This window comes from Leuciscus leuciscus (assembly GCF_965113295.1).
Source record: "Leuciscus leuciscus genome assembly, chromosome: 13".
NCBI lineage: Eukaryota > Metazoa > Chordata > Actinopteri > Cypriniformes > Leuciscidae > Leuciscus > Leuciscus leuciscus.
In genome coordinates this window covers 35,552,423-35,566,396 of record NC_138737.1, presented here as the reverse complement: position 1 = coordinate 35,566,396, position 13,974 = coordinate 35,552,423, and the positions used below count along the sequence as shown (strand labels likewise).

Sequence of the window (13,974 nt, the reverse complement as noted above, 5' to 3'; positions counted from 1 at the left end):
CGAAGAACAAAGCTGAATGAGTTAAGCAGGCCAGACCCCTCTTTTATACCAGGGGAGTGGCTGGACATGCAAATTTCATTTGCCAATTCCATTGGCCTTTTCTGAATACATCAGAGGTGTTTGGGGCTCACAGGAGCAATCCCTAGAGTCGGTATTTCGACAAAACGTTGATGAGACCGACATATAGGGAATGTGCATTATATCTTTCTCAGATCAGGTAAACATGAACACACTCTACATACTTTAGTAGAGTGGTGCTCTTTTTGCTAAAAGGTCCAATAATATCGAACATGATCTCCAAAGCGCCACTCCTTCCCAGCGACACTGCATTTACCACTACAAAAAAGACAGAAAATCTTGAGGTTCACTAATGTCCTACTGTAGTGATGCAAAATGTATCAGTGACCAAATCACATTTTTTCATATCAGCATATTGCAAAGGTATTTCTTATTGTAAATTGACTACAGAGAACATCAAATGTAATGCGAGTGAACTTACAGTTGCTTGAGTAGACCCGAAGCACCTGCAGGCATGGCAACAACAGCTTGTAGTTGTGCAGATTATGTTTCACTAGATTCACAGTCGCATTCAGAGCCCCGTTCAGACGCGCTTTAACACCAAACTTCTTGTCTGAATAAGGAAGTGATGTCACTGGAAATTGTTCATTTATCCACTGCAATTTCTGACATCTTAATCAAATTTCAACAGATTCAAACAGACAAATTATAACTGCAGACTTATAAGATGGACTGCAGATGTAAATTAGCCTATGGCTAACTCTGGTACAATGCATCAAATGGTAACATTTATGTTGGAAATTGTACATGGTCCTTAATAAAGATAAAAAAATATATATAAAAAATTAAATATGTTGTTTGGATTGTACCAAAATATTGTGTATTCTGACTTTAGGTTACAGGGTTAGCAAAGCTAAAACAAGTGAAATGTTTGTGTCTTTTGTACCTTTCGGGCCAACTTTGACCAGTAGAGAATGAATGAGAATCATTAGTTCCTCATTGGCAGGAGGGTCTTTGCTGGAGCTCACTAGCAACTGCAGCAGAATCGCCGTTCCTCCCTTAGACACAAACACCCCGGTCCTACGGCCTCCACCTACCACAACAAGTACAGCAGAGTTAAACAAACATTATGCTAGACCTGACACATTCATTCTGTCCTTCAGAAACACACAGTTTTGACTGAAGTCTCCTGATTACAGCTTTTCTTAGCTGATTCTAGTGTAGTGTACAAAGGGACTTTTATGGAAGTCTAAAGGTGATGATACACAGGGCAACTTTTTGAGCAATGTTGACCAGGTGAGACATAGGGCCCACGACCGATCTAAAGTATCCAGATAGAAATTTGTTGCACATTCTCAATGGGAAAGTGGCCAAGCATCATCCCTCAAAAATCTTGCCCCATGTATCATCACCTTTAGAGTGCCACTTAAAGTGCCACTATTATGCTATTTTACAGTTTTTCTATATAAATAAATAAATAAATAAATAAATAAATAAATTGGAAGCAGCGCTTTTATTCACGTGCTTTGATTGGTTGTTCGTTAGCTAAACTGAACAACCAATCAAAGTGATCTCTCTCACCCACAGCCTGATGCTGATTCAGTCTGGTGAACTGCCGCCGACGTTAGGAACACACTGCAAAAACTAGCCTGACAGATGCTCACAGACGGTCGACTGTCAGCTTGGTGGGTCACGACACTTAGTTTAAATAATTTAAGTACTTAAACTTATTTAATTTCAGTTAGTTGCCTAGGTAATATTTCTCACTTTTTTAAGTTTTAAGATTTACAATATATTTTATTTGACATATTTTAATAGTTTTAGGTAACAATAACAACACTGAAACTCACCCACAGTCAACAGTTCGTTCAAAATACCGAGGATGTTCAGATTGGTCTGCAAATCCCGTGTATTCTGTAAAGAATCAAGTAGATTAGCAGCTGAAAAGCACTTGAGCTAAGATAAAACAGATGTGATTTCATGAGCGTAAAGTTGTCAGTTGTGAGTGACGGTACCTCGAGAGATGATAGAATGACCTCCATCCCACCAGAGCCTTTAGACCCCACCTCCTTACGGGTCTTCTCTAAAACATGACAAAAATATTCTGTTAATAAAGGTAAATGTGACTTTCTATGACTTTTTTTCTCACAATTGCGAATTTACATCTAGCAATTTTGACTTTTTCTCTGAATTCCAAGATATAAACTTGCAATTGCGAGTTATAAAGTTGCACGTTTATATCTCGCAATTCTGATTTTGTCTTGCAATTGCGAGTTTATATCTTGAAATTCTGAGGGAAAAAAGTCAGAATTGTGATAAAGTTGCAACAATATATATATATATATATATATATATATATATATATATTATTTTGTATTTTATTTTTATTACGTGGTGCAAACAAGCTTCAAAATAAACTAAAATAAACTAAAATAAACTAAACTAAACTAAAATAAAATAAAATAAAATAAAATAAAATAAAATAAAATAAAATAAAATAAAATAAAATAAAATAAAATAAAATAAAATAAAATAAAATAAAATAAAATAAAATTCTATGGGGGACAATCGTTAGTGATTAATAGATCCTTTTATCCATGTTTTGCTTATAACTGACTATTTAAGTGATGTATTAATTTCTCATATTATCACACAACTGGGCTTTTTCAAGTAGTGAAAAACTTAACAAAAAATATATAAAATATACATACATACATATATGAGAGAGAGAGAGAGAGAGAGAGAGAGAGAGAGAGAGAGAGAGAGAGTCATAAAGTCACAGTATTCATAAATATGTTGAAATAAATATTAATACATATACTTAAATCAAAATCACAATATATAAGTAAATTAATTAATAAAGAAAGCCTAACAATATGCACAAATGCTCCAATTCTTTTACACAACTAGCTGAATTCAAAGGTAGTATTGAAGTATCTCAGGTAAACAACTCAGTTAAGTATCTAAAGTAAGTAAGTTTTAATGAAATCTGAGAGATTTCTATCCCTCCATTGACAGCTTACGCAACTACCACTTTAAAGTCCCAGAAAAGTAGTAAGCTCAGAACAGGTTTACTAGTGGGCCGATCTTTATCATGCGTCTCTGTTGCTGCACAGCGCTAGGAGATCCAGAGAGAAAGTGTTCGAATTTGCCACAAAACTAATAACGTCACTGGAAGATCTAGCGCTGACCTGGAAACCAGGAAAAACATTGTGTCATGAACAAACAACTTATAGAAGGCTTTTTAGCCCACAAATCTCCAACATTCACCATGAATTTAATAGCAATGCTAACTGTGACCATGGTTGTGTGGCAGAAGTAGTCAAATATTGTTTTGTTTTTTTAGATTATTCATCTCAGGGTTCGTACAACATTTTAAGAGTTTTAAGTTCTTCAGTGCTTCACACTTTTTCCAGCACCTCAAAACTCGAAATATTATCCAGTTTAAATGTTATTTTTAATGTGACGATTTCGAAAACTAGAAGTTTAAAGATGAAGGAAAACTAACACTTCATGGCAACGCTTTCATTTTAAAAAAGGCATGAAATTACCACTATAGCCAGTAGATGGTGGTGAAGGAGCACTTATTGGCTTAATAGCCATTTCTACTCACTAATATATGGAAAGGCTGCTCACTGCAGAGCAAATGGGTGGAGCTTACGTCTTAGCTCACCCTCGCTAGACGTCTATCGAGGAGGAGCGAATGTAATTTGAGCCTGATGGGTGGGGCTAGAATATCAAACCACACCCTAACCCTACCCACAGCTCTATCCCTCCAACCCATTACACGTGCAGAGAGGTGGAGCTGGACGTCATTTGACTCTGCAGTGAGCACCACTTGAATATATGGGACAAAGTAGGAAGTCACAAAGTCTCATGACTATGCTTTCACTTTCCCTTAATCTCTTATATTTTAGCTGATGCTATTCTGAGCAATGTCTGAAACTTTGCATTTTGAGTAGTTCCTGTGTTTATTTGCCTCTTCACGATTAATCGCTTGCTGTATTCCTCGCTTTGGATAAAAATGCTAAATGAATATATCGTCGCTGTCGGGCAGAAACCTATAAGTATGTCAAAATTTGGTCAATTTCATATTTTTTCACAAATCGATGCTATTGGTCAGTCCCCACGTGATTCTGTTGTTTTTACAAATTATCAACCAATCTAAAGTGTTGAAAATAGCTAGAGAGCAAATCTCTTAACTCCATTGGACACTTCAACTGTCTGAGAATCCTCGTAACTCCACCTCTTCTTCACTCCATTTTGTCTCCTCAAGATTGAAAGTCGCAACGATTAAGAAATCCTCGTCGAGCAACATGTAAAGCAAGCCTTAACTCTGATTTTATCTGTGTTAAACTATGATATCAGTTATTGATGCATTTTAAATGTCTACTCTACTTATTACTAGGCTTATTATTACTAGGCTTATTATATGTGTGCATTGAAGTTTTAAAATGTATCTAATATAATACTTGAATTGAATTAAATGTTTTGGATACCAGCATTAAGTTTTTGTTTTTATTATTATTTTACTGACTCGAAGTTGGCATTGTGCATGTAAAATACCCCAAGTAGCAGGTTTTTATTTATGGGAAAAAAAAGGTCTGTCTACTGGCGCCAAGTAAGCCTATCTTTGGATAAATCTTGTCTGTTTTTTAGACAATAACGAGTTAAAATAGTTAGGTTAGATACATTTGAGTAGGCCTGTTTTGTTAAAAATGGATAGCTGTAATGCTTTGGTGCAGAAGGAAGCCTGTGAGCCACTAAGGTAAGTTTGCGTGCAGATTAGGCTAATTTCCGCCTATTAGACAGCCTAACGTTAGTCAGCTCATCGTTTTTTATTCAGCTTAACTTATAGCTCTTAAACCTTTAAAATGGAGTTTAGGAAGATGTACAGTATGTAACCACAGTCATTAGCTTTGGTTAACTATTGAAGCCTTTACTCTTGTCAAAAGGCCCAACGCGACCGCCGACTTTGTTTGCGTGCAGATTAATTTCCGCCTATTTTAGACAGCCTAATATTTTGGTATTGCATCACTCATATCTCTTAAACGTTTAAGCAGTGACGTCTGTGTCCGTTCCATTCTAATCAATGACAGCGTAACCTCGTATCTCCCTGCTCCCAAGTCATAAATCTCGTATCTCCGATTAAACATGATTTTGGGGAAATGTTGTGTTAATGTTGGTACACAACAGTATATGATAGCAATATAAGGTATAATACCAACTTTAACGATACAATGTTTAATAACACAAAAAATATGCCTTTTTTAATTTCTTGAAAAATAATGGTTTTGGAGATACAAGGATTCCGCCGACAGCGACGATATGTAGATGTAAATGTCATGGAAAACTAAAACTTTTCTTCAAATTGTGAGTGAATTGTAAAGATTACACAGCTCCTTTTTAGGTGCTGGAGCCCTCAAAGACATCATTAAAGTAGTCAATGTGACTCCAGTGGTTTAACCTCAAGTTTAAGAAGTGATGCGACTGCTTTGTTTGTGCAAAAAATATAATTTACCACTTTATTTACTAAATTTTAATCTCCAATCACATGGATTACTCAAATGATGTATTTACTTCCTTTCTGGGGCTCGAAAGTGGTAGTTGCGTAGCCTGTCAATGGAGGGACAGAGATCTCTCAGATTTCATCAAAAATATCTTTATTTGTGTTCCACAGATGAACGAAAGTCTTGCAGGATTTGAACGACATGAGCGGAAGTAATTAATGACAGAATTTTATTTTTTGGGTGAACTATCCCTTTAAAATTATGAATCAAAAATTAAAACAAATTGGTTGGACATTAAAGCTTGTAAATAACAAATTTTGTGAATTTAACTAACCTTAACAGTAAATGAGAGAGAAATAGACGAGAGTTACTCAAGCGGTCCTCCGTGTTGTTTGAGGATGTGCTGCAGTTGTCATGGTAACTCTACGTTGTCTCAACTGCCACCCAGAATTTTGAAAATGCAGCTTAAATATTCAATACTTTTACATTTTACTCAAATGTAAACTCATTATAAGTAAAGTCCCATTTCACTCAGTCAGCGGCCATCTTTGAAACGCCTCTCGGGCATACAAGTGCAGCTCCAATCTCTTTGAAAGGGGAAACATCAAATTCTCCAAAACTGTTCGCCAAGCTTACGATTAAACTTCATATTTGAAATTACCAATGAAACCTGACAACAACTGTCTAATAAATTTAGTTTCTACACGCTCCCATCATGAGAGTCTTTCCTATAAGTAAATTAAAAAAATACTCGATGTAGGCTGGTCACAACATGTCTGAGTTTTTAACTGAATTATTAACTAAACAAGTTCCCTGCTCAAGGAGACTAGTCTATTGGTTTGAACCAGTTGCATAAACATTGCCTTTATGTTAAGCCTGTGTCTTCAGTAAGAGTATGAGTAACCAACTAGCGGTTAGTCAAGGGGCAATCAGTCTTCCTTTTTAGTATCACATTAGACCAATCTACAGCCCCTTTCACACAGAGATTCCGGAAAATACACGGATAAAGTGACCCGGGATTTGACCCGGGTTCGTTTGATTTTGGTCATTCACACTGCCAGTGATTTTCCGGAATCAGAGAGTGCGTTCACACACAACCCGTAAAAATGCCGTAAAGACACGTGACATCGATGTGACTTGTAATCTCAGCAGTGTCTTAAGTTTGCTTATGAGCTGCGATCTCTCTCTCGAGAAACCACGCTTGTGCATTTGTTTCTCTGATTCGATCATAAACTTGCGCATTACGTACCGTTTCACAGCTGGAGAACGAGCCCGGCTTCAGCGTCATCACTACGACACGGCATTGTTATGGCTTTTGTTCACACAGCGCGCGTTCCGGGACTGAACACGGCAATGTTACTAGGTCCCGACCCGGCATCGATCCCGGCTTAAATCCCGGGTCGAGTTTGCGTTCACACAGAAGGCGCTCTGGCAATTTGCCGGCAATTTTCCGGGTTCAAAGCGCTGTGTGAAAGGGGCTTACGTTTTTATGTAACTAACTTAAAACAGTTATGAACTGTTTTTAAGAACTTGTAAGACTATGTGAGACACATTCAGAATTGTGAGATAAAAAGTCACAATTACCTTTTATTTTTTATTTAGTGGTGGAAACAAGCTTCCATAGATTTTGAATATTGACTTAATAAAAAAAATAAAAGATCACAAAAGTATTTAATAATAATTTCCCCTTCCTCCACACAATTTTCATCTTTTATTTATGACCTTAAAAATGGCGCTAAACCTTTGGTAAAATAATGACACTTGTTGGTCGGTTCTATTATTACAGCACAAAGTACAAAAGAAGCATCTATCAACTCAACACAGTCACAGTCTAAAGACTGCAGAGTAACGTTAAAAACAACTTGAAAAATGAAAAAGCGAAGCAGTCAAGCAGGCAGTAGCACTTCTAAATTCAACACCTCGGGAAGAACAAGACGTTTGGCCAGCGTTAAATATATCAGCGTGCTTGAGTTATGTATGCCAAGATCCCTCTTAAATGACACGCGCACGAGACACGGCCGCTCCATCTACTATTAACGGCAAATGAACTTGCTACATATCCCAGCCTAGATGTAGATGTACACACACACATAAATAAAAAGTGCTGTGCAAATCAGAAACTGATGACATGGCAGAAGGCTGGAGAGTACACACGTCAGGCTGAGTTGGTTTCAATCACTCTGAACTGTCCAATGGACACGGAGTAACCGAAGAGACACGAGCAAAGATCAGACGAACACATGAATGCGTTTCAAAACGGATCCAAGTGCTGAGTAACAAGATCACTCCCCCACCCAAATAAATCAATGGTAAGAACATGCTAAGAAATTTCAAACTGAAAAATTCTTTTTTGAACTTTAATTCATATAGCTGCCACAAGTTCATTAATTAATTACATTTTGACATTTATTCAACCTATACACTTCTGCTTTAGAAACATTACTATTAACTACTACTAAAATAATAATAAACAACTTGTACTATGACATTCAATAAGTTCTGTTTAGTAGAATGCAATTTGTTTGCAGTTAATCTGCCTTAGTGAACTTTACTATACTGATAATTCACCATTAACTGTTTGATTATCAACATTCTTCAAATTATCTTCTTTTGTGTTCAACAGAGGAAAGAAACTCATACAGGTTTGACAACTTGAGGGTGAGTAAATGATGACAGAATTTTCATTTTTCGGTGAACTATCCTTTTAAGTGTGAAACTTGATCATCACATATCATAAGTATTGTTTGGAAAGTTTAAAGCCGTAAAAAGATCTGATCTTACCAGGGCTGCACGAGGGCCGACACAAACCACTCGTCTTCCTTCTGACATGGCTTCTATAGTCCATCTTTATTCCTAACACATATCCAACCCACCACTCTTATAACCTGAATACACTCCAGCGCTTCATCCATAACACTGATACTGGGGAAATTCTACACCGGGGTAATCATATTTCACATAGACACAGACCCCTCCCACAGCTCACAGCTGTCAGTCAAAACACACACGCCTGCAAAGCCCACAACAGATCAATGACGGTCACAAGCACGTCAGGATATGGCCGAGAATGTGGAGGGGAACTTAAAGAGAGAGAGAGGGAGGGGGGGGAGGGGGTACAAGGGGCGACCATTCTGAGACGTGGGAACATTTCCATATTTTCTCTCAGCTGATGGCATGGAGTGGGGGTCACTGTGCAGACAGTACAGATATTACGCATATGCGGTGTACGGTTACGGTCAGCGGGGGTCAGGGGGAAGAGCGAACGGGTGCTGGATATCCCCGAGCTGTCACATTTCACAGCTGATCTCTTTAGCATTTCAGCAAGCTCAGGCTGTTTGATGCTTCAAAAAGAGATCATAAAACAAATCCATATGATTTAGTCCAAATTTTCTGAAGAGACACGATCATTTTATATGATGAACAGATTCAATTTAGGCTTTTATTCACATATAAACATTGATCAGCGAACATAAACAGAAGCTCAATACATGCTTGACGCTTGAGAACAAACCTCATTGGTTCTTGCAGAAGCTCAAACGTGCTGCGTAACACGAGAATGAACCTCATTGGTTCTTGCAGAAGCTCAAACGTGCTGCGTAACACAAGAATGAACCTCATTGGTTTTTGCTTAAGCTCAAACGTGCTGCGTAACACGAGAAGGAACCTCATTGGTTCTTGCTGAAGCTCAAACGTGCTGCGTTACACGAGAATGAACCTCATTGGTTCTTGCTGAAGCTCAAACGTGCTGCGTTGCTGAAGCTCAAACGTGCCGGTGTAACACGAGAATGAACCTCATTGGTTCTTGCTGAAGCTCAAACGTGCTGCGTAACACGAGAATGAACCTCATTGGTTCTTGCTGAAGCTCAAACGTGCTGCGTAACACGAGAATGAACCTCATTGGTTCTTGCTGAAGCTCAAACGTGCTGCGTAACACGAGAATGAACCTCATTGGTTCTTGCTGAAGCTCAAACGTGCTGCGTTACACGAGAATGAACCTCATTGGTTCTTGCTGAAGCTCAAACATGCTGCGTAACACGAGAATGAACCTCATTGGTTCTTGCTGAAGCTCAAACGTGCTGCGTAACACGAGAATGAACCTCATTGGTTCTTGCAGAAGCTCAAACGTGCTGCGTAACACGAGAATGAACCTCATTGGTTCTTGCTGAAGCTCAAACGTGCTGCGTAACACGAGAATGAACCTCATTGGTTCTTGCTGAAGCTCAAACATGCTGCGTAACACGAGAATGAACCTCATTGGTTCTTGCAGAAGCTCAAACGTGCTGCGTAACACGAGAATGAACATCATTGGTTCTTGCTGAAGCTCAAACGTGCTGCGTAACACGAGAATGAACCTCATTGGTTCTTGCTGAAGCTCAAACGTGATGCGTAACACGAGAATGAACCTCATTGGTTCTTGCTGAAGCTCAAACGTGCTGCGTAACACAAGAATGAACCTCATTGGTTCTTGCTGAAGCTCAAACGTGCTGCGTTACACGAGAATGAACCTCATTGGTTCTTGCAGAAGCTCAAACGTGCTGCGTAACACAAGAATGAACATCATTGGTTCTTGCTGAAGCTCAAACGTGCTGCGTTACACGAGAATGAACCTCATTGGTTCTTGCAGAAGCTCAAACGTGCTGCGTAACACAAGAATGAACCTCATTGGTTCTTGCAGAAGCTCAAACGTGCTGCGCAACACGAGAATGAACCTCATTGGTTCTTGCAGAAGCTCAAACGTGCTGCGCAACACGAGAATGAACCTCATTGATTCTTGCTGAAGCTCAAACGTGCTGCGTAACACGAGAATGAACCTCATTGGTTCTTGCTGAAGCTCAAACGTGCTGCGTAACACGAGAATGAACCTCATTGGTTCTTGCAGAAGCTCAAACGTGCTGCGTAACACGAGAATGAACCTCATTGGTTCTTGCTGAAGCTCAAACGTTCTGCGTAACACGAGAATGAACCTCATTGGTTCTTGCAGAAGCTCAAACGTGCTGCGTTACACGAGAATGAACCTCATTGGTTCTTGCAGAAGCTCAAACGTGCTGCGTAACACGAGAATGAACCTCATTGGTTCTTGCTGAAGCTCAAACGTGCTGCATTACACGAGAATGAACCTCATTGGTTCTTGCAGAAGCTCAAACGTGCTGCGTAACACGAGAATGAACCTCATTGGTTCTTGCAGAAGCTCAAACGTGCTGCGTAACACGAGAATGAACCTCATTGGTTCTTGCAGAAGCTCAAACGTGCTGCGTAACACGAGAATGAACCTCATTGGTTCTTGCAGAAGCTCAAACGTGCTGCGTAACACAAGAATGAACATCATTGGTTCTTGCTGAAGCTCAAACGTGCTGCGTTACACGAGAATGAACCTCATTGGTTCTTGCAGAAGCTCAAACGTGCTGCGTAACACAAGAATGAACCTCATTGGTTCTTGCAGAAGCTCAAACGTGCTGCGCAACACGAGAATGAACCTCATTGATTCTTGCTGAAGCTCAAACGTGCTGCGTAACACGAGAATGAACCTCATTGGTTCTTGCTGAAGCTCAAACGTGCTGCGTAACACGAGAATGAACCTCATTGGTTCTTGCAGAAGCTCAAACGTGCTGCGTAACACGAGAATGAACCTCATTGGTTCTTGCTGAAGCTCAAACGTGCTGCGTAACACGAGAATGAACCTCATTGGTTCTTGCAGAAGCTCAAACGTGCTGCGTTACACGAGAATGAACCTCATTGGTTCTTGCAGAAGCTCAAACGTGCTGCGTAACACGAGAATGAACCTCATTGGTTCTTGCTGAAGCTCAAACGTGCTGCATTACACGAGAATGAACCTCATTGGTTCTTGCAGAAGCTCAAACGTGCTGCGTAACACGAGAATGAACCTCATTGGTTCTTGCAGAAGCTCAAACGTGCTGCGTAACACGAGAATGAACCTCATTGGTTCTTGCAGAAGCTCAAACGTGCTGCGTAACACGAGAATGAACCTCATTGGTTCTCGCTGAAGCTCAAACGTGATGCATAACACGAGAGCAAACCTCATTGGTTCTTGCTGAAGCTCAAACGTGCTGCGTAACATGAGAATGAACCTCATTGGTTCTATAAAATGCTACCAAAAAGTGAGTGTTTCCTATTACACTCCTACTACCAACTTTTGAGGAGGACAGGACATTCAAGACAACCCTGACAAATCTATTCACATCAATTCAAATCTACTGTTAAAAAACAATGTCTGAATAGCTATTTGGCTTTAGGTTAACATTAGTATTTACTACTAATAGTATTCATCTTTAAAACTTTGCAGACCTTTTACATCTATGTAACACACTGAATGAAAGGTAATATCTGGAAAAGCATAATAGGAGCACTTTAAGTCAAACATTTTTATTTGCTGAATTTTCCACAAAAAGACCAGGAATTATTGTGCAATTTTGAAGCTGCTGATCCCACTCGTTGTGTTAATGCATTGGTTTTGTGTATACGTGTGTCAGGTCACCTTGGGTCTGGATGAGGTGAAGGATTTTTCCTGTGATTTGACGGATGGCATCCTTATCAGAGACTTTGGGCTCCTCGTTCAGTCTTTCCAGCTGACTCAGCAACACCAGCACCCGGGAAGCACTGGGAATACAGGAAACCATCACATCAGGCCAAGTCAACACTGGCAAAGCTTACTATGTGTAAGTAAAGATGTTTCAGACAGTCAAAAAACTGTAAACTGCATATCGTCATAGAGCTGCAAGTGTGTGTGTGTGTGTGTGTGTGTGTGTGTGTGTGTGTTTAAACAAAAACTAACCTTTTTTCTGCTGCCATTTTTGGTTTATTCATTTCTTCTCACATTCAATAAAACGTCAAACTGACTGCTGAGGAGGGAAAATGTAGAAATGCATTTATACAGAAAATCACATTTAATTTACAAAGAGAATCAAGTCACACTATTGCATTACAATCAATCGGAGTTTATACAGCAACATAGGCCACTTTATACAGTCTTAAATCATAAGCAATTTACTTGTTCAAGGGAGGAAAAAACAAAAACAGCAGCAAGAATCTTAATCAAGATCAACGGCTGCGTCTCAAAACCTAGTGAGCAAACTTCCTACACAGATAACAAGATGAAAACACTCTTGTGCATCAGTGCCGACTGAGCTGCCAAACTAGCCAACATTGTTGGGCATCATAGTCTATCAGTCCACATAGACAACATTGTTGGGCATTAAGACCTACTGAGCTTCCTACCTAGACAGCATTAGCCTACTGGGTATGACAGCGTTTCTGCCTATAAAGACTTCATATTTAGACATCAAACTTTAGGAGAGCTTCCAACAGCATTTAGGGTGCCAAAGCCTATTTCAGAGCAGTTTTAAGCATCAAAATCTACTGAGCTTCCTAACTAGATTATATTTTTTGGCCCTTGCTGTCCACATAGACATTTTTAAGCATCAAACTCAAAAGAGCTGCCAACATAAACAATATTGTTTGTGTATCATAGCCTACCTGCCCACACAGACAGCATTTTTAGGACATGAAACCTGCTGTGCTTTCAATCTGGACAGCCATTTTAGGGCATAATAGGCTCCCAAAAAAGCTGTCCATGTAGGGAGCACATTGGGTTTTGAGCCAAGGCCAGTAATTGTGCAAGTACAGTCCATTCCTATTTAAATTAGGGTGTCAGAGGAGGTTGGCCACATATTACAGTCAGATTCAGATCAGCTAATGAATAATTAATTCAATGTCATTATTAATTATTAAGTTGACAAAACCCCTCCTGTATAATTGAAATGCACTCATGATCATGTCAGATCCACCTGTCCACTACAGAGAAAGCTCCAGTGTTAGCACAGACACGCTAACAGGACAGCTGATATCTGTCATTGGCACAGAAATAAAAATACATGCGAACACCAACCTTTAAAGCACGCGAGAGCTGCGCCATTTGAACTCCTCACAGCGCGATCTCTTGGCAGCACAGACACAACACAAGCCCCCTGATGGTGTTGTTATTATTGACTCTATCCCCCAACACACACTCGGAAGTGAGGGCGCGTCCTGGCGCAGAATCCAGGATCTGCACCTCATGTGTCACATCAGAGTGTGACGTACAGATGGACTACAGATCAGCGTCAAACGGTCACACACAGCGCTGCGCAGCTTCTCGCGTGACTAGCGTAACGACCGTAACGACGGTAGACGTGAGGAAAAAACCCATTAGTCATTATAAATATTAGTGCGTTCAAATCGATTAATCGCATCTAACATAAACTTGTGTTTATATATGTGTTTGTTTTTTTATATATTTAATTTGTAGATTTTTATATTATTATAATTTATGATATATTTATATATTATTATATTTATATATATTATACATACATATATATGTATAATATATGTATATATATATATATATATATATACATTTATAATCATATCACAATTTCACACGTTTTAA

The 13,974-nt window shown here is 39.1% G+C and overlaps 1 protein-coding gene across 3 annotated transcripts in view; it reads right to left on the bottom strand.

Annotated features, from left to right (window-relative positions):
• Positions 1-13,608, bottom strand: part of agtpbp1 (ATP/GTP binding carboxypeptidase 1) — a 41,381-nt gene extending 27,773 nt beyond the window's left edge. The window contains exons 1-8 of one of the 3 annotated variants that reach the window (XM_082188678.1): positions 13,432-13,608; positions 12,319-12,385; positions 12,022-12,143; positions 2,034-2,101; positions 1,869-1,932; positions 965-1,111; positions 500-652; positions 243-336 (exon numbers count right to left, since the gene is read on the bottom strand). In XM_082188678.1, coding sequence (XP_082044804.1) covers positions 243-336; positions 500-652; positions 965-1,111; positions 1,869-1,932; positions 2,034-2,101; positions 12,022-12,143; positions 12,319-12,350 — 680 coding nt within the window. In that variant the 5' untranslated portion in view covers positions 12,351-12,385; positions 13,432-13,608. The remainder of the gene's footprint in view (positions 1-242; positions 337-499; positions 653-964; positions 1,112-1,868; positions 1,933-2,033; positions 2,102-12,021; positions 12,144-12,318; positions 12,386-13,431) is intronic. The other 2 variants (XM_082188679.1, XM_082188680.1) reach the window with 2 other exon arrangements.
• Between the last annotated feature and the right edge of the window lie 366 nt (positions 13,609-13,974).